At 46.5% G+C, this 27,820-nt stretch overlaps 1 protein-coding gene across 1 annotated transcript; it reads right to left on the bottom strand.

The window, feature by feature from the left end:
* Positions 1-1,947: 1,947 nt before the first annotated feature.
* LOC311141739 (CCR4-NOT transcription complex subunit 6-like) lies at positions 1,948-27,452 on the bottom strand. The gene is made up of 12 exons (XM_084177171.1): positions 27,370-27,452; positions 24,372-24,493; positions 22,717-22,903; positions 22,438-22,523; positions 22,150-22,239; positions 19,981-20,049; positions 12,186-12,343; positions 11,328-11,482; positions 11,068-11,219; positions 5,674-5,901; positions 3,384-3,586; positions 1,948-2,674 (listed from the first exon to the last, which is right to left on the bottom strand). The coding sequence occupies exons 2-12, from the start codon at positions 24,481-24,483 to the stop codon at positions 2,414-2,416; spliced, it is 1,701 nt and encodes a 566-aa protein (XP_084033297.1). The 5' UTR covers positions 24,484-24,493; positions 27,370-27,452; the 3' UTR covers positions 1,948-2,413.
* Positions 27,453-27,820: the final 368 nt, after the last annotated feature.

The raw sequence follows: 27,820 nt of genomic DNA, 5'->3' as shown, positions 1-27,820 counted from the left end.
AGCGACTTACAGTCATGTGCGCATACATTTTTACGTATGGGTGGTCCCGGGGATCGAACCCACTACCCTGGCGTTACAAGCGCCGTGCTCTACCAATTGATTCTACCAATTGAGCTACAGAGGACCACCACCAAAATCTATTTCTATGAGCAATTGTGTTAGTATAAAATAATATAATTTCCCCAATTTTTTTGAGCATACAATATAGCTCAGTATTTGAATTATTGATTTTATACAGTCAGGGCGCCAATAATTTCGGACCCCACTGTACATGATCCAAGTCACTGTAATGGACCCAGGGCTTTGAAAGCCTTCACAAAGCAACAGGTCTAGATGATGAATGGGAGAGGCAGCCCACATTCAGTTAGGATGTGTCCCAAATGACTACCTATCTCCTGCATAGTGCACTACTTTTGACCAAAGCCCTATGGGGCCCGGTAAAAATTAATGCACTATTTTAGGTAACAGGTTGCCATTTGGGATGCATCCGTAAACAAATTTTTTTCTTACATAACTTACACAAACACGTTTACAGTGGTTTAGAAGCTATTGCTATCTAGCTTTAGCATAGACGTAAAAAAAAAAAAAAACACTGCAAGTTGTCGCGAGCCTTTAGAAAATACATTCAGCTCTGCATTGTGGAATAAGTTCACTGATCGTCTATGACATCATTACATCCTTATTATGGCATCTGGCCTGGAAACAAACCAATCATGTCTCATGTTAATAAATAGATATTGCAACACATGGGGGAGCAAATCTGATTGGTTCTGGGTGGATTCTTCTATCAATCAATCAATCTTTAAATTGATTGATGGAGGACTCTTGGGGCTATGAGCCTCAGGGAAGTTGGGCTAATTAAGACTTCAAAAGGAATTAAAAACACTGCAGTTTAAAAGCTAAAGACTAAATATAATGATGACTTTCTGTTTAAAACTTACTCTGGTAAGAGACATTTCTGGTAAAATTTTTATAATTTCAAGGATAACTTCTGGGACATTTTTTATAATTTCAAGGATAACTTCTGGGACATTTTTTATAATTTCAAGGATAACTTCTGGGACATTTTGTTGCTGTAACTTGTGGTCTTAACATTTACATTTTAGTCATTTAGCAGACACTCTTATCCAGAGCGACTTACAGGAGCAATAAGGGTTAAGTGCCTTGCTCAAGGGCACAGACAGATTTTTCACCTAGTCGGCTTGGGGATTAGAACCAGCGACCTTTCGGTTACTGGCACAATGCTCTTAACCACTAAGCTACCTGTCTTTAAAGGTGCAATTTAATAAATGGGATCACTTTCTTTGGGTCAGGGGCACACACACCACTCAAACAGGTGAGGGAAAATCAATGCATAGTGTCAACTTACATAGCAGCATGAGAAGGTGAGAGATCAAAGTAAGTTAATACCGAAGCTGTGTTTGAGTTAGTAGTGCTGGGATCCTGTTCACTGATTGACCCTTATAGGCTTCCATAGACACATGCTGGAGATGACAACATTTCACATTTTGATTTCCATTCTGAAATATATACTTTTATATTATATACTGATGTAGTGTTAAGCTTTTCTTACTCTCAGACAGGCCATCCAGACCAGGCCCACCCAGACCAGGCCCACCCAGACCAGGCCCACCCAGGCCAGGCCCATCCAGACCAGGCCCATCCAGAACAGGCCCACCCAGACCAGGCCCACCCAGACCAGGCCCACCCAGACCAGGCCCATCCAGACCAGGCCCATCCAGACCAGGCCCACCCAGACCAGGCCCATCCAGACCAGGCCCATCCAGACCAGGCCCACCCAGACCAGGCCCACCCAGACCAGGCCCACCCAGACCAGGCCCACCCAGACCAGGCCCACCCAGACCAGGCCCACCCAGACCAGGCCCATCCAGACCAGGCCCACCCAGACCAGACCAGGCCCACCCAGACCAGACCAGGCCCACCCAGACCAGGCCCACCCAGACCAGGCCCATCCAGACCAGGCCCACCCAGACCAGGCCCATCCAGACCAAGGTGACCTGAACTTGGGGCTTCCTCCCAAATGGAAACCTATTTCCTATATTGCATTGGGCCCTGGTCAAAAGTAGTGCACTATATAGGGAATAGGGTGCTATTTCTGACAGACACTTGGCGTTTCCAAGCAGAAGGGCAGCAGCAGCAGCACCATATGACCAGAAAACAACACAAAACATGAATCCCATGTGGACGAAAAACAACAAGCAAAACTAACAGAAATGCTGTGTGCAAAATAGAGGTTAAAAATAGGAGCAGAGAGGGGTGAATACTTCACTCCTTTGGGGAATGGCTTGTCTGCATCGGAGTTCCTTGGATGGTTTGTGATTAGGGTCATGATGAGAAAATGTACAGGGTCCATTGCGGCAGAGGAGGCGGAAGGGCATTAGGGGTTCAAAGGTCAGGCTTCAAAGGGGTCAGGGGTGAGTGGTTGTAACCCCACTACCTGTGGACGGGGCAGGTGCAGGCCGTTGAGGGAGGAAGAGGAGGTGACGGGCGGGTGGAGCTGCAGCTGGGCGAGCAGAGAGAAGTGGTCAGAGGGTATGTGGGGGTGGGGACACCCGGTGATGTTGTTGTCCGTTAACCACCGAGTCTCCAGGGGGCCCAGCAGGCCGGCTACAGACATGTGAGTCTTGGAGAAGAAGATGTAGTCGATCACGCCCTGCGGAGGGAGGAAGGAAGAAAGAAAGAGGGAAATGAAAGATCTTGTTAGCGTTGCTATACGTTTAAATATTCTAAAATATATTTTAGCCTCATGAATGCTCTGTAATGTTGACACTTTGCTCTACAGTATGGGGAGATGTGGAGAGAGAGAGGAGGGAGAGGGAGAAGGAGAGAGAGAGGGAGAAGGATGGAGAGAGAGGAGGAGAGAGAGAGAGAGAGAGAGAGACGAGAGAAGGATAGAGAGAGAAGAGAGAAGGAGAGAGAAAGGTAGGATATAGAGACTGTCCTCATAGGGTTAGTGGTAGGATATAGAGGCCATCCTCGTAGGGTCAGTGGTAGGATATAGAGGCTGTCCTCGTAGGGTTAGTGGTAGGATATAGAGGCTGTCCTCGTAGGGTCAGTGGTAGGATATAGAGGCTGTCCTCGTAGGGTCAGTGGTAGGATATAGAGGCTGTCCTCGTAGGGTCAGTGGTAGGATATAGAGGCTGTCCTCGTAGGGTCAGTGGTAGGATATAGAGCCTGTCCTCGTAGGGTCAGTGGTAGGATATAGAGGCTGTCCTCGTATAGGTGTAGGGTTAGTGGTAGGATATAGAGGCTGTCCTCGTAGGGTCAGTGGTAGGATATAGAGGCTGTCCTCGTAGGGTCAGTGGTAGGATATAGAGGCTGTCCTCGTAGGGTTAGGGGTAGGATACAGACGTGTAGCCTACCTTAAAGTCATAGGTGTAGTTGGTGTAAGACATGAGGCTGCCTTGGTAGGCGCTCTTCAGCTGGAAGCTGTGTGTGATGCTGCCGCCAGAAGAGCTGTTCTTTCCCTGGCAGCTGAAGTTGGTGAGAGCCTCGTTGTAGCGCAGCTCTCTGAAGTCCTTATGGTTCTCTGCTACACCACCGTTACTCAGGTACTCCACTACTCCTAGGGAGAGGGGGGGGGGGGGGCATTGAAACAGTTAATACAGTGTGTAGAGGGGGGGGGGGGGGGCATTGAAACAGTTAATACAGGGTGGGGAGGGGGGGGGGGGGCATTGAAACAGTTAATACAGGGTGGGGAGGGCATCGTGGATTACAGGAAAAGGTGGGCCGAACAGGCCCCCATTAACATCGACGGGCAGTAGTGAAGCGGGTCGAGTGTTTCAAGCTCCTTGGTGTCCACGTCACCAACAAACTATCATGGTCCAAACACACCAAGACAGTCGTGAGGAGGGCACGACAACACCTTTTTCATCCTCAGGAGACTGAAAAGATTTGGCATGGGTCCCCAGATCCTCAAAGAGTTATACAGCTGCACCATCGAGAGCATCCTGACCGGTTGCATCACAGCCTGGTATGGCAACTGCTCGGCATCTGACCGTAAGGCGCTACAGAGGGTAGTGCGTACGGCCCAGTACATCACTGGGGCCAAGCTTCCTGCCATCCAAGACCTCTATACCAGGTGGTGTCAGAGGAGCGCCCAAAAAATTGTCAAAGACTCCAGTCACCCAAGTCATAGACTGTTTTCTCTGCTACCGCACGGCAAGCGGTACCGGAGTGCCAAGTCTAGGACCAAAAGGCTCCTTAACAGCTTCTTCCCCCAAGCCATAAGACTGCTGAACAATTAATCAAATGGCTACCCAGACTATTTACATTGACCCCCCCTCTCCATTTGTTTTTACACTGCTGCTACTCACTGTTTATTATCTATGCATAGTCACTTTACCCCTACCTACATGTACAAATTACCTCGACTAAGCTGTACCCCCGCACATTGAATCGGTACCGGTACCCCCTGTATATAGCCTCGTTATTGTTATTTTATTGTGTTACTTTTTACTTTTGTTTATTTAGTAAATATTTTCTTAACTCTTTCTTGAACTGCATTGTTGGTTAAGGGCTTGTAAGCATTTCACGGTAAGGTCTACACCTGTTGTATTCGGCACATAACATTTTATTTGATTTTAAACACTTAATACAGGGTGTGGAGAGGGGGGGGGGCATTGAAACAATACAGGGTATGTGGAGATGGGGGGGGGCATTAAACAGTTAATACAGTGTAGGGGGGGGGCATTGAGACACCCCTGCGTGAAAAACGAAGAATTCTGTGTTAATGCGACCCCCAGGTTTAACCTGATAGTTATCTAAGTAAGTGGCTGAATTAATCAGGTGACAGGGCATCATATTGTGTTAGCTTCCTGCCGTGTTTGAGTCCAAGCCCATTGGAGGAGTTGTCTGCAGCTTGATTTCCTTGCGTTTTCGTCCTCTCTGCTTTCGTCCCCTCTGGCTCCTCCCCCATCTTCTCTGAGCCCGTTGCCCTAGCGACTCCAGACTCCACACAGACACAGCGTGTACACAGTGCTGTTTCTTCCTTAGACAAGCATGAGTCAAACCTTTGTGTAAACAAAGCAAAAGCATGTGGATTGTGTCATCCATAATAAAATCACACGAGGACAAGAGAGATAAGGTCCCAGTGGTTCTGAGCCACGTCAGGTCTCTAGAGATAAAATGACAAGAATGGGAATCCCCATCCAACTCCTTCTGTGAGGGGCTTTTTCCGTTAACTTATTCTACTTCTATGGCATGGTGAAATCCCCCCCAAAAATATGTGTCACATGCGCCGAATACAACAGGTGTTGACTTTACCGTGAAATGCTTACTTTTTGAGCCCTTTCCCAACAATGCAGTTTAAAAAATATGAAAATTAACAAATAGATAAAAAGAAAATAGTAACACAATCAAATAACAATAACGAGGCTATATACAGGCCATATACAAGGAGTACCGGTACTGAGTCAGTGTACAGGGGTACGAGGTAGTTGGGGTGATTGATTGAGGTAATATGTACATGTAGGTTTGGTTAGGTGATTGACTGACTATGTACATGTAGGTAGGGGTGAAAATCCCCGGCCACTAGGAGCGCCGCATCTGGGTGAGCATTTTCTTGTTTGTCGGGTAGGGACTTGAGGTCAGCACAGAGCACGATAGCGATAGAGGCTGGGTCTGAGTTAAGAGTTGGGGTTAGGTTCTTACCAGAGTCGGGCAGGGAGTTGAGGTCAGCACAGAGCACGATCGGGATGGAGGCCGGGTCAGAGGTCAGGGAGCCTGTTCCCATGGAGCTCAGGGCCCTTTCAGCGATGCTCTTTAACTCAGACAGGAACATCATGGTCTGGATCAGCTTGACGTCACAGAACTCCGGGTCCCAGTGCATGTGGGCGTTGGCCACCAGAATCAGCTGTTTCCCCTGCAGTGGCTTCATGCCTGAGGAACAGAGTGGGAGTTAGGCTGAGGCCACACAGAAATGTATAAATGAAAATGAATGAAACATTTTCTGTTTTTTGTACATCAAGTTTAACTGATCTGAACTTTTTTAGGACGAGTTGCACAAAGGCAGACATATAGTGCGTTTTTTTTCACCAACAATGGTGTGGGAAATAACAACAAATTGTCCAGGATTGACACTTGATTTAGAAATTAGCGAAGACATTCTGACTCCAAACCTGACTGAGTAGTCATCCAATGGACACAAGCAGATTGAAAATGTATCAAGTTTAATTTTCGAACTTGGCACTTTGAAGAGCAGGGATGCCATCTACTTGTTCAATTTAGTCCTGGGAAAATGACTCCAATGCTACAGTAGCTCTACAGGCAGAGAACGCTTCACAAATCATTATTGTTGAATGACTGAATGATTTACTGACTGCCAGGTTCCTCACCACCAGAGAACTTATCTGACTGACTGCCAGGTTCCTCACCACCAGAGAACTTATCTGACTGACTGACTGCCTGGTTCCTCACCACCAGAGAACTTATCTGACTGACTGCCAGGTTCCTCACCACCAGAGAACTTATCTGACTGACTGACTGCCAGGTTCCTCACCACCAGAGAACTTATCTGACTGACTGCCAGGTTCCTCACCACCAGAGAACTTATCTGACTGACTGACTGCCAGGTTCCTCACCACCAGAGAACTTATCTGACTGACTGACTGCCAGGTTCCTCACCACCAGAGAACTTATCTGACTGACTGACTGCCAGGTTCCTCACCACCAGAGAACATATCTGACTGACTGACTGACAGGTTCCTCACCACCAGAGAACGTGTCTGATTGACTGACTGCCAGGTTCCTCACCACCAGAGAACTTATCTGACTGACTGACTGCCAGGTTCCTCACCACCAGAGAACTTATCTGACTGACTGACTGCCAGGTTCCTCACCACCAGAGAACATATCTGACTGACTGACTGCCAGGTTCCTCACCACCAGAGAACATATCTGACTGACTGACTGCCAGGTTCCTCACCACCAGAGAACGTGTCTGATTGACTGACTGCCAGGTTCCTCACCACCAGAGAACGTGTCTGTCTGACTGACTGACTGCCAGGTTCCTCACCACCAGAGAACTTATCTGACTGACTGACTGCCAGGTTCCTCACCACCAGAGAACTTATCTGACTGACTGACTGCCAGGTTCCTCACCACCAGAGAACTTATCTGACTGACTGACTGCCAGGTTCCTCACCACCAGAGAACTTATCTGACTGACTGACTGCCAGGTTCCTCACCACCAGAGAACTTATCTGACTGACTGACTGCCAGGTTCCTCACCACCAGAGAACTTATCTGACTGACTGACTGCCAGGTTCCTCACCACCAGAGAACATAGGCTTGTTCGACATTGCAGCCGACAGTGCAGGCGACTGCTGACTGACTGATCTACAAAAGAACCTTGCATCATAAATAACTACTCATTATTATTTGTAGATCAGTCAGTCACAATTTACCCATGATACATTACAGTTTTGATCCTCTGGAACACGACCCGTTGTCTGTATGTCACCAGAGTTACTATAGTAAACTGAAACAAACTAATCATGAAAAAACAATTTAGTAAACAGAAATTAAATAATTAACAAATCCATTTGAAAAACGAAAACTATAACCATCTGATGGGGTGTTCAAGCTTCTCAATCTGGTGGGTCACATTGCTATTGACTTTATCATTTTAAAAGGTAGACTGTCACGAGCAGCATTGCAGATATTTGGTGCGTTTGAGTGGTCAGGCTAAAGAAACCGACTGTAGACGAAAGTCAAGGAGTGAAGTCTGGGGGAGGTGCATCTGCGACAGCCGTACACTCATGTGGCTTTCTAACAGCAAGGTTCAGATCAACATGGCAGCGTTGTTTGTAAAAGGGTTTCTTTATAATGTCGAAATAAGCATGTATCTTACCCCCATATCACACACTCACAAACTGAAAGCATAATATGATATTATGTGTGTACACCAGTGGCGGTCGGTGCCGTTTAAGATGAGGGAGGATTTTTTTGTTTTTTTTTAATGAGCATGGCCTTATTTCTATTACAGCATATTGGATGACTGACATTCATAGTCCATTCACCCAGTTCAATGTAACATCGATAGGTTTAGGCTACTACATGATACTCACATTTCCCCTGTACCAATCATGAGGTTGCCACAACCTAGCCTATGAATGACAGTTTACAACGTAGGTGCACAGGTCGAGATAATTTTAAGTAATCAATTGAGGTGACACATTCAATACCGCCTTGCACACTCTTGCCTGCATCTAGCCGATCTAGGGTGTAACCATTAGTCCAACAGTTGCAAATTAGTTTCTATTGGACACATTCAGGTACGTTTATCTCCGTTTGCTTCTGTTTAAGAAAAGTTTTTCAACAGAATCGGCGGAATGAACACACCCCTGATCACACGAAAACACAGTTCACTTTCATAACAGCCACATAAAAACAGCATGATCACTTTGCTCATTGTATATAGAATTCCTTCTCGCAACCATCTACACTCTCTCCTCCTCTCACCTTTTCCCTTCGCTTGTGGACTTCAGTGCACAACACATCAGCTGTCTGTGACCAGGCAAAAAAAAACTTTCCAAGCCAAACCTTCATATCATAACCACTAACCGCTACACACAGCCTACATTGTTGTCACGTCATAGTACAACATACTAGAACTAACGCGTTAGTAAACCCGCTACAATCATGCAGTTCAGAAAGCAGTTTAGCAGTTACACTGATGGCCCCAGTACCAAAAAATATATATATAAAACCAAAAGCTTCCCTTGACATGGAAGAGTTCCAGTGTTGGATAGCCATAGCCAGCTAGCTAACATACAGTGCATTCGGAAAGTATTCAGACCCCTATCAGCCTTATTCTAAAATAGATTAAATAAATAAAAAAGACACACAATAACCTATAATGACAAAGCGAAAACAGGTTTTTTGAAATGTTTGCAAATTTCTTACACATAAAAAACATAAATACCTTATTTACATAAGTATTCAGACCCTTTGCTATGAGACTCGACATTGAGCTCAGGTGCATCCTGTTAACATTGATCCACCTGTGGTAAATTCAATTGATTGGACATGATTTGGAAAGGCACACACCTGTCTATATATAAGGTCCCACAGTTGACAGTACATGTCAGAGCAAAAACCAAGCCATGATGTCGAAGGAATTGTCCGTAGAGCTCCGAGACAGGATTGTGTCGAGGCACTGATCTGGGGAAGGGTACCAAAATATTTCTGCAGCATTGAAGGTCCCCAAGAACACAGTGGCCTCCATCATTCTTAAATGGAAGAAGTTTGGAACCTCCAAGTTTGGAACCTCCAAGTTTGGAACCTCCAACCTCCAAGAATAAGTTTGGAACCTCCAAGACAATTCCTAGAGCTGGCCGCCCGGCCAAACTGAGCAACCGGGGGAGAAGGGCCTTGGTCAGGGAGGTGACCAAGAGAACCCGATGGTCACTCTGACGAGCTGCAGAGTTCCTCTGTGGAGATGGGAGAACCTTCCAGAAGGACAACCATCTCTGCTGCACTCCACCTATCAGGCCTTTATGGTAGAGTGGCCAGACGGAAGCCACTCCTCAGTAAAAGGCACATGACAGCCCGCTTGGAGTTTGCCAAAAGGCACTTAAAGGACTCTGACCATGAGAAACATGGTCTGATGAAACCAAGATTGAACTCTTTGGCCAGAATGCCAAACGTCATGTCTGGAGGAAACCTAGCACCATCCCTACGTTGAAGCATGGTGGTGGCAGCATCAATGCTGTGGGGATGTTTTTCAGAGGCAGGGACTGGGAGACTACTCAGACTAGTCAGAGAGAGCCTTGATGAAAACCTGCTCCAGAGCGCTCAGGACCTCAGACTGGGGTGAAGGTTCACCTTCCAACAGGATAACGATCCTAAGCACACAGCCAAGACAATGCAGGAGTGGCTTTGGGACAAGTCTCTGAATGTCCTTGAGTGGCCCAACCAGAGCCCGGACTTGAACCCGATCAAACATCACTGGAGAGACCTGAAAATAGCTGTGCATCCAACCTGACAAAGCTTGAGAGGATCTGCAGAGAAGAATGGGAGAAACTCCCCAAATACAGGTGTGCCAAGCTTGTAGCGTCATACCCAAGAAGACTCGAGGCTATAATCGCTGCCAAAGGCGCTTCAAGAAAGTACTGAGTAAAGGGTCTGAATATATTTAGTATAGTTTTATCTAAAAAATTATGACTTTTTTAATGTTTCACTATTTTTATTTAATTCACTGAGGAGGATGGTCCTCCCCTTCCTCCTTTGAGGAGCCTCCATCGGTGTACACATTGCACAATTAATCAGTGAGAGAGCCTCAAATATCACATTTATTTGTAGACATCCACTGTACACATAAATCACGCCAAATTGGTTCCTGTTTCAGTCATGTTGTTGGTCACGTTCGCGTGGGTCAAACAGAAGCACCCTAATGATTGGTTGACAATAGAGCCTCCCACAATGCAGGCGATGGCTGCAGGATGAAGTCGGTGAAGAGCAACTGCAGAAACTTGCAGTCGACTGCTGATCTTTGATCACATCATTTTTGTAAAGTTCAGGCAGTTGACATGTAGGGACAATTTTTATCCTCAGGATTCTCCCCTCTCTCCAGATGAAACCCTGCGACTAGTGAGGTCTGGCCGCCCGACAACCTGCCCACTAGACCCCATCCCCTCCTCCCTTCTCCAGACCATTCCTCACTTCCCTCATCAACTCATCACACTTCCCCTTAAAAATGGACCGAGTCGCTCCCCTCCTTAAGAAACCAACACACGACTCATCTGACGTCAAACTATGTATCCCTTCTTTCTTTTCTTTCCAAAACACGTGAGCGTGCCATCTCTGATCAACTCTCTCATTATCTCTCTCGGAACGAGATTATAAAACTGAAACTAACTGAAACTAAATAAAAACTAGTGGATCTGAAAACTAACTGAAACTAAACTGAATTTCAAATCAAAATCTTAAAATTAATAGAAATAAAAACACATAAAACCACAAAACTATAATAACCCTGTTCCTCACCACCAGAGAACATCTGACTGACTGACTGACTGATTAACTGATTGATAGGTTCCTCACCACCAGAGAACATGTCCTTGTTGACCTCCAGCAGCACGGCGACCCCGATGTTGTCCTTGGTCATGACCCTGTTCAACATGACCTCTGAACCCTCAGAGTTCGCCATGGCAACCTGGTTGAACTCCACAGTGTGTTTCTGCACCGGAGTAAATCTGAAACATAACCAGACCTGGGTTCAAGACGCAAAGCTCAATCAAGCACAGAACCGCTGATGTAAAAAAGGCCGTTATAAAAGAGATTTGATTGATTGATTCACTCACTTCTCGGTTTTGAAGAACACGGCACACCCGTCCACGTGTTTCCTTTCCTGTTCTGAGACCAGTTTGGCACGAGACTTTGGGCAGAAGTACCCGTCATAGCCACGCTCCTTCAGTGTCTCCAGAAAGAGAGCATAGTACTGCTCCGTCTCCACCTCCTAAGGACACACGACCAAGACGATTGAATTTAGGTTCTGGGACAAAGTTTGCATTTAAGATTTTATGGAAGAATTCAACGAGCTAACGTTCCTCACAGAGAATGTGTGAACAAGGGTTGGTTCTCATCTTACATAGGCTACTTGGCACAGAAAATACATTTGTGATACTTTGCACGTACAGTTATGCGGGAGCTTCTGTTTTCCGCAAAAATATTCAACATCTCCAATGCATGGCCAACCTAACTACCTCTAGACATGCAAGACCCTAAAGTACCTTTAGACTGATGATGTCAGACCCTACCTGTAGACTGATGATGTCAGACCCTACCTGTAGACTGAGGATGTCAGACCCTACCTGTAGACTGATGATGTCAGACCCTACCTGTAGACTGATGATGTCAGACCCTACCTGTAGACTGATGTCAGACCCTACCTTTAGACTGATGATGTCAGACCCTACCTGTAGACTGATGATGTCAGACCCTACCTGTAGACTGATGATGTCAGACCCTACCTGTAGACTGATGATGTCAGACCCTACCTGTAGACTGATGATGTCAGACCCTACCTGTAGACTGATGATGTCAGACCCTACCTGTAGACTGATGATGTCAGACCCTACCTGTAGACTGATGATGTCAGACCCTACCTGTAGACTGATGATGTCAGACCCTACCTGTAGACTGATGATGTCAGACCCTACCTGTAGACTGATGATGTCGGCGTCACAGTGTGTGATCTCCTCCATGATGCCCTTCTTCCTGTACTCCCAGTTGAGGGCCCAGGAGGGGCAGTAGCCGTACAGCTGACGGGTGGCATACTTGTCACACAGCACGTTGTAACACATCACCGTGAACATGGCTGGGAGAGGGAGGGAGGAGCAGGGAGATCACCGTGAACATGGCTGGGAGAGGGAGGGAGGAGCAGGGAGATCACCGTGAACATGGCTGGGAGAGGGAGGGAGGAGCAGGGAGATCACCGTGAACATGGCTGGGAGAGGGAGGGAGGAGAAGGGAGATCACCGTGAACATGGCTGGGAGAGGGAGGGAGGAGCAGGGAGATCACCGTGAACATGGCTGGGAGAGGGAGGGAGGAGAAGGGAGATCACCGTGAACATGGCTGGGAGAGGGAGGGAGGAGCAGGGAGATCACCGTGAACATGGCTGGGAGAGGGAGGGAGGAGAAGGGAGATCACCGTGAACATGGCTGGGAGAGGGAGGGAGGAGCAGGGAGATCACCGTGAACATGGCTGGGAGAGGGAGGGAGGAGCAGGGAGATCACCGTGAACATGGCTGGGAGAGGGAGGGAGGAGCAGGGAGGCGGGGGAATCTTTAATACACCATCAACAACTCAATGGCATGCATCATGACTCATGTAGTACTGCCCCAGGAGAGATAAGTATCTTTATCTGTTGTGGTTTATTACTGTTTATTTTTGCTAGCTAGGACCCATCTACTTTCAGTGATGCCTGTCTTCCTAGTGGTCTACTTGGTGTGTGAACTGCTGACTGCTATTAAACTTCCAGATGATTGTTGACACATCAACCAGGATTAAGGGGCGGGGCAATTTGGGACTGTTGTTTTTTTTCGTAATCAGTGGCTGTATTGGAGGGGGGGGTGGTTTCTACTCTCCTAGGCAATTAGTACAGGGAGGTGTGCTCTTCACTTTTGCAAGGCAATTAGTATTAGTACTTCAGTCTCCCCTGTTTTCTCAGTGGCATCCGTGTCAGCAGAGGTCATGTCGCAAAACTAAGACCATCGCCGAAACAACAAACGGTTCTGCCGAGTTGTTTGAGGAAGGACAGAGGAAGGCTCCACACCATTCTCTCACTTGAGTATCTTACCTAGTGATTTTCAGATGATTTTTTGTAGCTTTGTCAACTATGTGTGTGTTTTCTATACCTGTTCGCTCCTCTCCCTGTAGGCTTTACAGACGCTCCCCACCCCTTGGCTGCAACCCTTCTAATGTAGTGGACCCTGCGCCCACAACCCATGTGGAATTCCTGGTCTCTGGCAGCGTTTGGAACTGCCGATCTGCGGTCAAGAACGCTGAGTTCATCTCAGCCTATGCTGCCCTTCAGTCCCTTGACCTTTTTGCCCTGACGGAGACATGGATCAACCCCAGAGAACACTGCTACTCCAGCTGCTCTTTCTTCATCTGACTGTGTTTTCTCTCATAGTCCGAGAGCATCTGGTCGTCGTGGTGATGGCACAGGGCTACTCATTTCTCCTAAGTGGAGATCTTCTATTTTCTCCCTCTCTCACCTGTCCATCTCCTCATTTGAATTCTATGATGTCACAGTCACTTGTCCACTCAAGCGTAACAGTGTTGTCATCCATCGTCCACCAGGTTCCCTTAGAGCAGTTTCCCAAACTTTTTTGGCCTACGACCCCATTTTGAGATCTGAAAATTCTCGTGACCCCAACCATGTGAATTTGTATTTATTTATATAACAGCCAATTGTAAACTTTTTTATTTGGGGCCATGGCAGTCAATTGAAAAACATTCCAACAGTATTTCTGATTATCTTCTCAACTCACCGTCACATCCTTTTAATGTGAGGCCATGAGAGTCAAATGAGTCTGACATAATGCATCTTATCTCACCACCACTAATGAGATGGGTGTGGCTTTGATGCATGTCACGTCGGAGTTTCTCAAAGTCAGGGGGCGTGGTCGACAGTGCGCACCTCATCTCTGCTGTCACATCCAACCTGGATCAATATTTTGGTTTTAATGCAGACGAGAGCACTGAATCAGCGTACCTAGAGTTTTAATGCTAGGAGGGAGACGGCACAGTATTCCCTATGAGTCAGGAACCAAAACTCCTCCATAGTGACCCGTGAAGGCGTTGTCTGCAGCATTCGGTCACATGACAGCTCGACCAGCTGTTGGATTTCACATACAGGCACGTCAACTGAGCCAGGATCACAGTCAAACGGATTTAGCTGATTCGGTCACTCGTCTGTAGATGTTTTTGGTATTTCCCCTGCATGCTTGCGTTCAGTTTCCCAAATATGCTTGTTACATAGGCAAGGAGACACATTTTATTTTCATTACACAGAAAGTCAACAGTCTGTTTTTTTTTTACATCCATTGTGAATGACAACAGTTCCTCTCTCAATGTGAAAAATCTTTCCAACACTCCTCCTTGATAACCACCAAGTCTCGTAGTGAAATAGAACATTGTCATGCTCTGATCCCATATCTCCACCTAGTTTTGCCAACAGGCCTGCGCGCGGTGGATGTGGTTTGATGTAGTTCACAGTCGAAGTTACCTGCTGCTGTATATCTCCGAGTACTGCGCTCAGCTCTTTTGCCGCCAGTTGCTCTCGGTGTATCCATTATAGCTCAGTGGGTGTATCATACAATGCGTCCATATGGCAGAGGGAGACCCATTCATAACTAGAGTGCAGAGGCCTGCCCGCCGTCCCCTAATAGATGGAGCCCCATCTGTGCAAAAGCCCACCATTCGATCCCATGGAATCTGTTCTTCGTCAATATAGCCAAGCAGCACGCTGAACATCTCCTATACCGTTACATGCTCAGGAATCATGAGACAGAACAAGATGTCCTCGTGAATAGCATCCCCCCGACATGTAGAGAACTAAACTCAATGCATCTCGGCCCTCACAGCTAACGTCCATCTGGAGAGCATAAGGTGGGGAGTTTTTGAGTTGTTCAGTCAGAGTTTCCTCTTGATTGCTAGCTATAGCATCAATTATTAGTTTCAGTGTTATCTGACAAAGGTATTGATGTGAGTTTCTGTGCCTCTGCCTCCCCACACGTTGTTTTCACCATATCAACTGCAGCCGGTAATATCAAAGTCTCTGCAATAGTGTGTGGTTTCATAGAGTAGCGGGTCTAGCCTTTCACCGTGGGAACGATTCAAGTGCAACGGTCAAATGCGGCCTTTTCCCACGACCTAAGTGCGCTCTCTGGTTGAATTTTAACTTTTATATCTTATTAATTTTCATTTATATATATTTATACAGTTGTGTGAAAAAGTGTTTGCCCCCTTCCTGATTTCTTATTTGTTTGCATGTTTGTCACACTTAAATGTTTCAGATCATCAAACAAATTTAAATATTAGTCAAAGATAACACAAGTAAACACAAAATGCAGTTTTGAAATGAAGGTTGTTATTATTAAGGGAAAACAAAATCCAAACCCACATGGCCCTGTGTGAAACAACCTAATAACTGGTTGGGCCACCCTTAGCAGCAACAACTGCAATCAAGCGTTTGCGATAACTTGCAATGAGTCTTTTACAGCGCTGTGGAGGAATTTTGGCCCACTCATCTTTGCAGAATTGTTGTAATTCAGTCACATTGGAGGGTTTTCGAGCATGAACTGCCTTTTTAAGGTCAAGCCACAGCATCTCAATATGATTCAGGTCAGGACTTTGACTAGGCCACTCCAAAGTCTTCATTTTGTTTTTCTTCAGCCATTCAGAGGTGGACTTGCTGGTGTGTTTTGGATCATTGTCCTGCTGCAGAACCCAAGTTCGCTTCAGCTTGAGGTCACGAACAGATGGCCGGACATTCTCCTTCAGGATTTTTTGGTAGACAGCAGAATTCATGGTTCCATTTATCACAGCAAGTCTTCCAGGTCCTGAAGCAGCAAAACAGGCCCAGACCATCACACTACCACCACCATATTTTACTGTTGGTATGATGTTCTTTTTCTGAAATGCGGTGTTACTTTTACGCCAGATGTAATGGGACACACACACCTTCCAAAAAGTTCAACTTTTGTCTCGTCAGTCCACAGAGTATTTTCCCAAAGGTCTTGGGGATCATCAAGATGTTTTCTGGCAAAAGTTAGACAAGCCTTAATGTTATTTCTGCTCAGCAGTGGTTTTCGTCTTGGAACTCTGCCACGCAGGCCATTTTTGCCCAGTCTCTTTCTTATGGTGGAGTCATGAACACTGACCTTAACTGAGGCAAGTGAGGCCTGCAGCTCTTTGGATGTTGTTGTGGGGTCTTTTGTGACCTCTTGGATGAGTCGTCACTGCGCTCTTGGGGTAATTTTGGTCGGCCGGCCACTCCTGGGAAGGTTCACCACTGTTCCATGTTTTCGCCATTTGTGGATAATGGCTCTCACTGTGGTTCACTGGAGTCCCAAAGCTTTAGAAATGGCTTTATAACCTTTTCCAGACTGATGGATCTCAATTACTTTCTTTCTCATTTGTTCCTGCATTTCTTTGGATCTCGGCATGATGTCTAGCTTGTGAGGATCTTTTGGTCTACTTCACTTTGTCAGGCAGGTCCTATTTAAGTGATTCCTTGATTGAGAACAGGTGAGGCAGTAATCAGGCCTGGGTGTGGCTAGAGGAATTGAACTCAGATGTGATAAACCACAGTTGAGTTGTGTTATAACAGGGGGGGCAAACACTTTTTCACACAGGGCCATGTAGGTTTGGATTTTGTTTTCCCTTAATAATAACAACCTTCATTTCAAAACTGCATTTTGTGTTTACTTGTGTTATCTTTGACTTATATTTAAATTTGTTTGATGATCTGAAACATTTAAGTGTGACAAACATGCAAACAAGTAACAAATCAGGAAAGGGGCAAACACTTTTTCACACCACTGTATATATATATATATATATATATATATATACACACTGCTCAAAAAAATAAAGGTAACACTAAAACATCACATCCTAGATCTGAATGAATGAACTAATCGTATTAAATACTTTTTTCTTTACCTAGTTGAATGTGCTGACAACAAAATCACACAAAAATGATCAATGGAAATCAAATTTATCAACCCATGGAGGTCTGGATTTGGAGTCACACTCAAAATTAAAGTGGAAAACCACACTACAGGCTGATCCAACTTTGATGTAATGTCCTTAAAACAAGTCAAAATGAGGCTCAGTAGTGTGTGTGGCCTCCACGTGCCTGTATGACCTCCCTACAATGCCTGGGCATGCTCCTGATGAGGTGGCGGACGGTCTCCTGAGGGATCTCCTCCCAGACCTGGCCTAAAGCATCCGCCAACTCCTGGACAGTCTGTGGTGCAACGTGGCGTTGGTGGATGGAGCGAGACATGATGTCCCAGATGTGCTCAATTGGATTCAGGTCTGGGGAATGGGCGGGCCAGTCCATAGCATCAATGCCTTCCTCTTGCAGGAACTGCTGACACACTCCAGCCACATGAGGTCTAGCATCGTCTTGCATTAGGAGGAACCCAGGGCCAACCGCACCAGCATATGGTCTCACAAGGGGTCTGAGGATCTCATCTCGGTACCTAATGGTAGTCAGGCTACCTCTGGCGAGCACATGGAGGGCTGTGCGGCCCCCCAAAGAAATGCCACCCCACACCATGACTGACCCACCGCCAAACCGGTCATGCTGGAGGATGTTGCAGGCAGCAGAACGTTCTCCACGGCATCTCCAGACTCTGTCACGTCTGTCACGTGCTCAGTGTGAACCTGCTTTCATCTGTGAAGAGCACAGGGCGCCAGTGGCGAATTTGCCAATCTTGGTGTTCTCTGGCAAATGCCAAACGTCCTGCACGGTGTTGGGCTGTAAGCACAACCCCCATCTGTGGACGTCGGGCCCTCATACCACCCTCATGGAGTCTGTTTCTGACCGTTTGAGCAGACACATGCACATTTGTGGCCTGCTGGAGGTCATTTTGCAGGGCTCTGGCAGTGCTCCTCCTGCTCCTCCTTGCACAAAGGTGGAGGTAGCGGTCCTGCTGCTGGGTTGTTGCCCTCCTACGGCCTCCTCCACGTCTCCTGATGTACTGGCCTGTCTCCTGGTAGCGCCTCCATGCTCTGGACACTACGCTGACAGACACAGCAAACCTTCTTGCCACAGCTCGCATTGATGTGCCATCCTGGATGAGCTGCACTACCTGAGCCACTTGTGTGGGTTGTAGACTCCGTCTCATGCTACCACTAGAGTGAAAGCACCGCCAGCATTCAAAAGTGACCAAAACATCAGCCAGGAAGCATAGGAACTGAGAAGTGGTCTGTGGTCACCACCTGCAGAACCACTCCTTTATTGGGGGTGTCTTGCTAATTGCCTATAATTTCCACCTGTTGTCTATTCCATTTGCACAACAGCATGTGAAATGTATTGTCAATCAGTGTTGCTTCCTAAGTGGACAGTTTGATTTCACAGAAGTGTGATTGACTTGGAGTTACATTGTGTTGTTTAAGTGTTCCCTTTATTTTTTTGAGCAGTGTATATTATTTTTTAGCCCTTTTTCTCCCAAATTTTCGTGATATCCAATTGGTAGTCAGTCTTGTCCCGTCGCTGCAACTCCTGTACGGACTCGGGAGAGGCGAAGGTCGAGAGCCATGCGTCCTCCGAAACACGACCCTGCCAAGCCGCACTGCTTCTTGACACACTGCTCGCTTAACCCGGAAGCCAACCGCACCAATGTGTCGGAGGAAACACTGTACAACTGGCGACCGTGTCAGCATGCATGCGCCCGGCCCGCCTGTCCCCCTCCCAGAGTGCAACGAACCTTGGCGTGACAACACCCTACTACTATCACTGCTGCTGCTACTACTACTACTGCTTATACTACTATTACTACTACTACTACTTTTACTATCACTACTATTACTACCACTACTATTACTACCACTACTATTACTATCACTACTATTACTACCACTACTATTACTACCACTACTATTACTACCACTACTATTACTATCACTACTATTACTACTACTGATACTACCGATACTACTGATACTACTATTACTACTACTACTACTGATCCTACACTACTACTACTACTACTTATACTACCGATACTACTAATACTACTACTACTACTGATACTACACTTCTACTACTACTACTTATACTACCGATACTACTGATACTACTACTACTATTACTACTACTACCGATACTACTACTACTACTACTGATACTACTACTTATACTACCGATACTACTATTACTACTACTACCGATACTACTATTACTACTACTACTGATACTACCAATACTACTGATACTACTACTACTACTACTACTACTACTACTACTACTACTACTACTGCTACTACCGCTACTACCGCTACTACTACTACTACTACTACTAATGCTACAACTACTACTACTACTACTACTACTATTACTACTACTACTACTACTGCTACTACTACTACTGCTACTACTGATACTACTACTACTACTACAGCACTACTAGTTCTACTAACAATAGTAGATCAATCATTGCTATTCAGTGACAATAATAACTATTGATGACAAGACTAAACATAATAGACAAGTAATGTTGTAGCTACCATTGGGACCAGTGGGTAGTAATGTTGTAGCTACCATTGGGACCAGTGGGTAGTAATGTTGTAGCTACCATTGGGACCAGTGGGTAGTAATGTTGTAGATACCATTGGGACCAGTGGGTAGTAATGTTGTAGATACCATTGGGACCAGTGGGTAGTAATGTTGTAGCTACCATTGGGACCAGTGGGTAGGTAGTTATCCGGAAGTACCTGTGGGGATCATTGGGTCTCGCTCCTTCAAGGTGATCCAAGGTCTCTGGGGGAGCTGTTCTGGGTGCACTAAACAAAGAAAGGACACAATTAACTAATTAAGTAATTAACTACTTGATTAATTAGAAGGGGACACAGGCCTTTAATGCTCTCTGGACAAGAAGACAATTAAGGTGTGGTGCTCCAGTGTCATGCCCTGGCTCGGGGGACTCTAGTATGTTGAGCCAGGGTGTGAGTTTTCATTTGTGTTTCTAGTATTGTGTTTCTATGTTCGCCAGTGTGGTTCTCAATCAGAGGCAACGAGTATCAGCTGTTGCTTGTTGTCTCTGATTGGGAACCATACTTAAGCAGCCAGTTTTCCCACAGTGTTTGTGGGATCTTGTTCCAGTGTGGTTTGTGTTAGACCGTGGACGTCACGTTATCGTTTGTTGTTTTGTTTGTGTAATCACTAATAAAGAAGTATGTTCGCCTTCAACGCTGCGCCTTGGTCCTCTGTTCCCGACGATCGTGACAGAAGATCCCACCAAAACTGGACCAAGCAGCGTGTCCAGGAGCCATCGCCAGGGGAATCTCTAGCGGATCGCCTTTGCAACCTCGACTGGGCCAAGCCAAGTGAAGAGCAGAGAGGTTGGACTTTGGAGCAGTGGTGTAAGAGTCTCGACTGGGCCAAGCCAAGTGAAGAGCAGAGAGGTTGGACTTTGGAGCAGTGGGGTGAGAGTCTGGCGAGAGATATGGAGGCCTGGTCCACGGGGAGTAGAGACACCCAGAACATTTTTAGGGGGGGGCTCACGCCGGGGACGACGGGGCAGCAGGAGGCCGCGATAGAGCGGTCCAGCGGGTTGGCAGAGGAGGCCGCCAGGTTACGGGGGCCACTGGTCACAAAGGGGAAGGAAAGTGTAGAGGCACGGCGAGAGGTACTGGGGTGTGTTACCAGTCCGGTCCGGCCCGTTCCTGATCCCCGCGTAGGGCCAGTGGTGTGTGTCCCCAGTACGGTCCGGCCTGTTCCTGTTCCTCGCATCGAGCCTGTGGTGCGCGTCGCCAGCCCGGTCCGGCCTGTTCCTGCTCCCCGCATCGAGCCTGTGGTGCGCGTCGCCAGCCCGGTCCGGCCTGTTCCTGCTCCCCGCATCGAGCCTGTGGTGCGCGTCACCAGCCCGGTCCGGCCCGCTCCTGCTTTCCGCACCAAGTCAGTGGTGCGCTTCGTCAGCCCGGTCCGGCCCGTTCCTGCTCCCCGCACCAAGTCAGTGGTGCGCTTCGTCAGCCCGGTCCGGCCCGCTCCTGCTCCCCGCACCAAGTCAGTGGTGCGCTTCGCCAGCCCGGCCCGGCCTGTTCCTGCTCCCCGCACCAAGTCAGTGGTGCATGTCGCCAGCCCGGCCCGGTCCATTCCTGCTCTCCGCACCAAGTCAGTGGTGCGCTTCGTCAGCCCGGTCCGGCCCGCTCCTGCTCCCCGCACCAAGCCAGTGGTGTGCGTCGTCAGTCCGGCACAGCCCGTGCCTGTTCCACCGGTGCCTGGTCCGGTACCGGTCAGCTGCTCCACGCCGGAGCTAGAGCAATCCGCTCCACCAGTGTTCAGTCCAGCTCCGGCCAGCAGGGCCAGACCGGACCAGGGGTACTGTGGGGGGTTAGAGAGGGAGTGGGGATCATGCCCAGAGCCGGATCCGCCGCCAAGGCGGAGTACCCACCCGGTCCCTCCCCTGTGGTGTTTGGTTGGCGCTGGGGACTCTAGTATGTTGAGCCAGGGTGTGAGTTTTCATTTGTGTTTCTAGTATTGTGTTTCTATGTTGGCCAGTGTGGTTCTCAATCAGAGGCAACGAGTATCAGCTGTTGCTTGTTGTCTCTGATTGGGACCCATACTTAAGCAGCCAGTTTTCCCACAGTGTTTGTGGGATCTTGTTCCAGTGTGGTTTGTGTTAGACCGTGGACGTCACGTTATCGTTTGTTGTTTTGTTTGTGTAATCACTAATAAAGAAGTATGTTCGCCTTCAACGCTGCGCCTTGGTCCTCTGTTCCCGACGATCGTGACATCCAGTCAGGTTTACACCTAATAGCTGTTTAAATATGTATGAACCGTATCGATGGTTTTTCCTGTAACGTGAATCGTTGATTGCCGAGCATGTAGTTCAACAACCATTTACTTGCTGGATTGTGGCACGTAGTCGTTCAACATTTTACCTGCTAGATTGTCGAGCATGTAGTTCAAGAGCTTTCTGGTTCCGTCAGATTCCTGGTACAGGTTGAGGATGTCTTGGGACAAAGGGTTACCTGCACAGGGATACAATATAATAAGCATGAATAATAAATGATCTATCTAATACTGTGGTTACCTGCACAATACACAATATACTAGGATTATCTGCAGAGGCACTTTATCCAAACCATAAGCTTTTATTACTCACCATTACAATCAATGATGTTGATAATCAATATGAATTGTGATGAACCTTTAAAACAAATACATACCTTTTAACCCCAGGGTTTGTAACTGGAAAAGCCGCCCGAGTTCGTAAGGTAAAACTCGTAAAAGATTGTTGTTTAAAAGCAATTCCCTGGAGAATAAGGGATAGGAGAAACAGTGTGAAAAACACAAACTAGAGGATAGAATAGACTGAACAGAGAACCGGACTAAAACCAGCCATGCCTGCCTCGCATCATCATGGTGATGCCAGAGGGGAACTGAACCCACAACCTTAGCATTGCCAGTACCACTTCAGGACCTTACCACCACACAGGAGCTCTTACCTGAGAGAGACCATGTTTCCGAGTTGAGCGGGCAGGCTCCGGAGCTTGTTGGAGGACAGGTTCAAGTAGATGAGGTGTGGTAGCTTGGCGATGTCGGGCGGGATGCGACTCAGATTGTTGTCGTTGATGTGTAGAGCCGTCAGGTGGGTGACGGTCCACAGAGAGCTGCTCAGACTCCTGACCCGACCTGGAGAGGAGATGAATGAGATACTTGTTAGAGCTAAATGCTACAGCTAAGGGTTCCAATACTGCATTCTTCAGAGGACAGATTATTTGCTTTAATTAGCTTTTTCAAACTGTCTGTCTTTCACTCATTGACTAACTGAAAAATGTACTGACTGACTGACTGACTTAAGGCGCAGCCAAACTGATCAGTGGAGAACGGACACCAAATGAGAATGGATGAATTGTGGTCCGTGGACCCTGCACGTCTCCTCTTTTCTAATTGGCTAACTTTTCCATTGGCCCGTCAATAGCTCAACTCATCTGAACTTTTTGTCTGTGAAAACGGATGGACATTTTCTGGATAGGGTTGCGTAATCTCCGCTGACCATCAACGTACAACTCCCATTGAAAAAGCATTGGAAATCACGGATACGGATCAAATCAAAGCATTGGAAACCACGGATACGGATCAAATCAAAGCATTGGAAATCACGGATACGGATCAAATCAAAGCATTGGAAACCACGGATACGGATCAAATCAAAGCATTGGAAACCACGGATACGGATCAAATCAAAGCATTGGAAATCACGGATACGGATCAAATCAAAGCATTGGAAATCACGGATACGGATCAAATCAAAGCATTGGAAACCACGGATACGGATCAAATCAAAGCATTGGAAATCACGGATACGGATCAAATCAAAGCATTGGAAACCACGGATACGGATCAAATCAAAGTGCCAGTTTGGACGCGCCCTCACTGACTGACCAGGGAAGGTAACTGACCTGATATCTCCAGCTAACTGACCTGATATCTCCAGCTAACGGACCTGATATCTCCAGCTAACTGACCTGATATCTCCAGCTAACTGACCTGATATCTCCAGCTAACTGACCTGATATCTCCAGCTAACTGACCTGATATCTCCAGCTAACTGACCTGATATCTCCAGCTAACGGACCTGATATCTCCAGCTAACTGACCGGATATCTCCAGCTAACTGACCTGATATCTCCAGCTAACTGACCTGATATCTCCAGCTAACTGACCTGATATCTCCAGCTAACTGACCTGATATCTCCAGCTAACTGACCTGATATCTCCAGCTAACTGACTGGTTGACTGACCTGATATCTCCAGCTAACTGACTGGTTGACTGACCTGATATCTCCAGCTAACTGACTGGTTGACTGACCTGATATCTCCAGCTAACTGACTGGTTGACTGACCTGATATCTCCAGCTAACTGACTGGTTGACTGACCTGATATTTCCAGCTAACTGACTGGTTGACTGACCTGATATCTCCAGCTAACTGACTGGTTGACTGACCTGATATCTCCAGCTAACTGACTGGTTGACTGACTGAATGACCAACCAGGGAAGATAACTGACCTGATATCTCCAGCTAACTGACTGGTTGACTGACCTGATATCTCCAGCTGACTAACTGGTTGACTGACCGACCAGGGAAGGTGACTGACCTGATATCTCCAGCTCGGCCCAGTGTGACTTTTTCCCGTTGGCCACCTCCTCGGCTGACATGATGGTGTATAGTCGACGAGGATCCGGGGGATCATATTTTTCCTTTGGCATACCTGTTAATCTGAGGAACAGCCACACCCCCAGAGCAGGTTAAAGGGTCTGGTAACACCAACAGAGCAGGTTAAAGGGCCTGGTAACACTAACAGAGCAGGTTAAAGGGCCTGGTAACACTAACAGAGCAGGTTAAAGGGCCTGGTAACACTAACACAGTAGGTTAAAGGGTCTGGTAACAGTAACAGAGCAGGTTAAAGGGCCTGGTAACACTAACAGAGCAGGTTAAAGGGCCTGGTAACACTAACAGAGCAGGTTAAAGGGCCTGGTAACACTAACAGAGCAGGTTAAAGGGCCTGGTAACACTAACAGAGCAGGTTAAAGGGCCTGGTAACACTAACAGAGCAGGTTAAAGGCCTGGTAACACTAACAGAGCAGGTTAAAGGCCTGGTAACACTAACAGAGCAGGTTAAAGGGCCTGGTAACACTAACAGAGTAGGTTAAAGGGCCTGGTAACACTAACAGAGCAGGTTAAAGGGCCTGGTAACACTAACAGAGCAGGTTAAAGGGCCTGGTAACACTAACAGAGCAGGTTAAAGGGCCTGGTAACACTAACAGAGCAGGTTAAAGGCCTGGTAACACTAACAGAGCAGGTTAAAGGCCTGGTAACACTAACAGAGTAGGTTAAAGGGCCTGGTAACACTAACAGAGCAGGTTAAAGGGCCTGGTAACACTAACAGAGCAGGTTAAAGGGCCTGGTAACACTAACAGAGCAGGTTAAAGGGCCTGGTAACACTAACAGAGCAGGTTAAAGGCCTGGTAACACTAACAGAGCAGGTTAAAGGGCCTGGTAACACTAACAGAGCAGGTTAAAGGCCTGGTAACACTAACAGAGCAGGTTAAAGGGCCTGGTAACACTAACAGAGCAGGTTAAAGGGCCTGGTAACACTAACAGAGCAGGTTAAAGGGCCTGGTAACACTAACAGAGCAGGTTAAAGGCCTGGTAACACTAACAGAGCAGGTTAAAGGCCTGGTAACACTAACAGAGCAGGTTAAATGCCTGGTAACACTAACAGAGCAGGTTAAAGGGTCTGGTAACACTAACAGAGCAGGTTAAAGGCCTGGTAACATTAACAGAGCAGGTTAAAGGCCTGGTAACACTAACAGAGCAGGTTAAAGGGCCTGGTAACACTAACAGAGCAGGTTAAAAGTCTAGTAGACACATGCACACCAAAGATTGAATTACACATGGTCTCTTGGGGTGCCTGCTTTCTCTAGGGGACGCCCGACGTCAATATCTTTCATTCTAGGAGGATACTTGATATTTCAGTTCTAGTGTGCAGATCTGGTTGTCAGTGACACAGCTATGGGAAAAGTATTGAAAGCTACAGGAAAGTACCAGTCAGTAGCACTGTTGTAAACTTGACAGTGCCAGCTCACTGCATGCAATGCTAAAGGCACCTTAGTTCCATCAGGGTAGATTATAGAAAGACAACTGAAAGAAAGTGTGTGCTCTGCTCATACTAGGAATACTTGGTTAAGTTATACTGACAGAATATCTGACTCATTTGGACACTAGTTTGTGTACAATATTTATTCTGCTGCTACCACAAAAATGGATCCAGGATTTCAGATTAAAATCAAACGGTATGGCATGACCACCTTGTGTTGACAAGTCATTCAAAGTTGATTTTCTAAACCTGACCCATGACTGTAGTATACTGTAGTAAAGTTTACTTTAGTAAAAAATACTGTAGTATTACTATAGTAAACTGTAGTATATACTATACTAATAACTGTAGTGTTTTTGCAGACATGACTGTAGTATACTGTAGTAAAGGTTACTATAGTATAAATACTGTAGTATTGCTATAGTAAAAACGGTAGTAGATACTATTTACTGTAGTGTTTTTACTGATTTTACTGTAGTATTTCCTACAGTTTATTTTACTTTATTTATTGTTTTGACATAGATTTGGGGGCTTTCACCTTAAGTAAATGTTCCATAACCTGTAGGTCGGTAGGACTTGAGTCTGAACTGATATTACTGAGCTTCTGTTCTTTTCTATGAGCTGCAGGGAACACAATATATGGTCTATACTTGGCATGTAGGTGTCTCACTCATGGGCGGCTAGAAGAAGTTTGTATCCCTCTTAGTAGTTACATAAGCTGTCTAAACACAAGTCGGTCACGTGTCCTGTGGCTGTGATAGTGGCACCAGCGTCACAGTATCAACGGGGGCAACAGGGCTTGTTCCTAGGCTGCTGATTGGTTGCAGACCCCATGTTAAGAAATAAACACTGGGGCTGTCATCCGAGAATATCTTTTCGAAGTATATTGACATCTTCGGACACGGTTCATTTATGTCTGGTAACTAACTTACAACACTATTGTAAATGCTTTAGCAACCAACCAACCAAGCTGGCTAGCTACATTTCAATAAAGTTAGCTACCCATTTGCAGTGGTAGCTATCGTTGATTGTAAACGTAGTGACAATTACTTGTTGATTTGTTAGCTGACAGTAGTGGGCATTGCTAAATGTCAAACGTAGCAACAGCTATGCAACTGCACCGGGCCTACTTTGCAAGAGAAGTTTAGTTGCCAGCTGTGAGCTGTCAAACCCATTCAACATGACACCTTATCACATTTGCAACCGCAGTTACAAATGCATATCAGCAGTTCGGATAACTTGAATACACAACTGAACGTGTTGTCCAGTTGATTTCTAAAGTAAATACACCCCCAAGGTTGAAGCATGGGTCTTGAGTAATTTGACAGGCGGATCGAGAGCACCCTCTCCTGAGCTAACAAGCTAGCTACAGCAGGTGGGACTTGGTCCAAATAAACTCTGTGCTTGGACCTTGGGAAGAGGAGATGCAATATATACGGAGAGACATTCGGCCAAACAAATGATCTGTAACCATTATAATATAAAATTGTATTACCTGCATTCGGGGGGTGGTAGAGAAGATTTAACGGTGATACTGTTAAAGACATACAGACGGAGAGACCCTGAACGTCCCGAAGTCCAAAGAGGCAGAACGAAGAACAAGAACAAACGTGGCTTCCGCTCATGACGATCAGTGCTATCTGGGATCCTTGGTGGGACGTCCCTACCCTAAACCCTAGGAACCTAACCTTAACACAGTGCTTGATTTGGGATGAAACAAGTGCAGGAGCTGTCTTTTTTTTCCCAAGTCGGTCCTTTAGACTATGTTCCCCGAAATGCACAAATTACATCATGCTATAGAAACCTCTGATTATTCCCTGTTCACAGGGTTTATACAAATGTTCCATAACTTCTCCATGACTTTTAACCACATTTTCATGACTATTATAGCCTACGAAAAACTAAGCTTTATTGACACTGGAAAGCTGCTGTGTCTGATCCCATGT

The sequence above is a fragment of the Coregonus lavaretus genome (genome assembly GCF_964263955.1).
Source record: "Coregonus lavaretus genome assembly, chromosome: 14".
NCBI classification, from domain to species: domain Eukaryota; kingdom Metazoa; phylum Chordata; class Actinopteri; order Salmoniformes; family Salmonidae; genus Coregonus; species Coregonus lavaretus.
This window is presented reverse-complemented; position numbering and strand designations above follow the sequence as displayed.

Coding starts and splice junctions, on each gene's coding strand:
- LOC311141739 (XM_084177171.1), bottom strand. CDS start 24,483: ATGCCAAAGGAAAAATATGATCCCCCGGATCCTCGTCGACTATACACC. Junction 12,344..19,980: donor AGACCCAATGATCCCCACAG/GTACTTCCGGAT, acceptor TCCCTCTCCCAG/CCATGTTCACGGTGATGTGT. Junction 11,483..12,185: donor CCGACATCATCAGTCTACAG/GTAGGGTCTGAC, acceptor GTGTGTCCTTAG/GAGGTGGAGACGGAGCAGTA.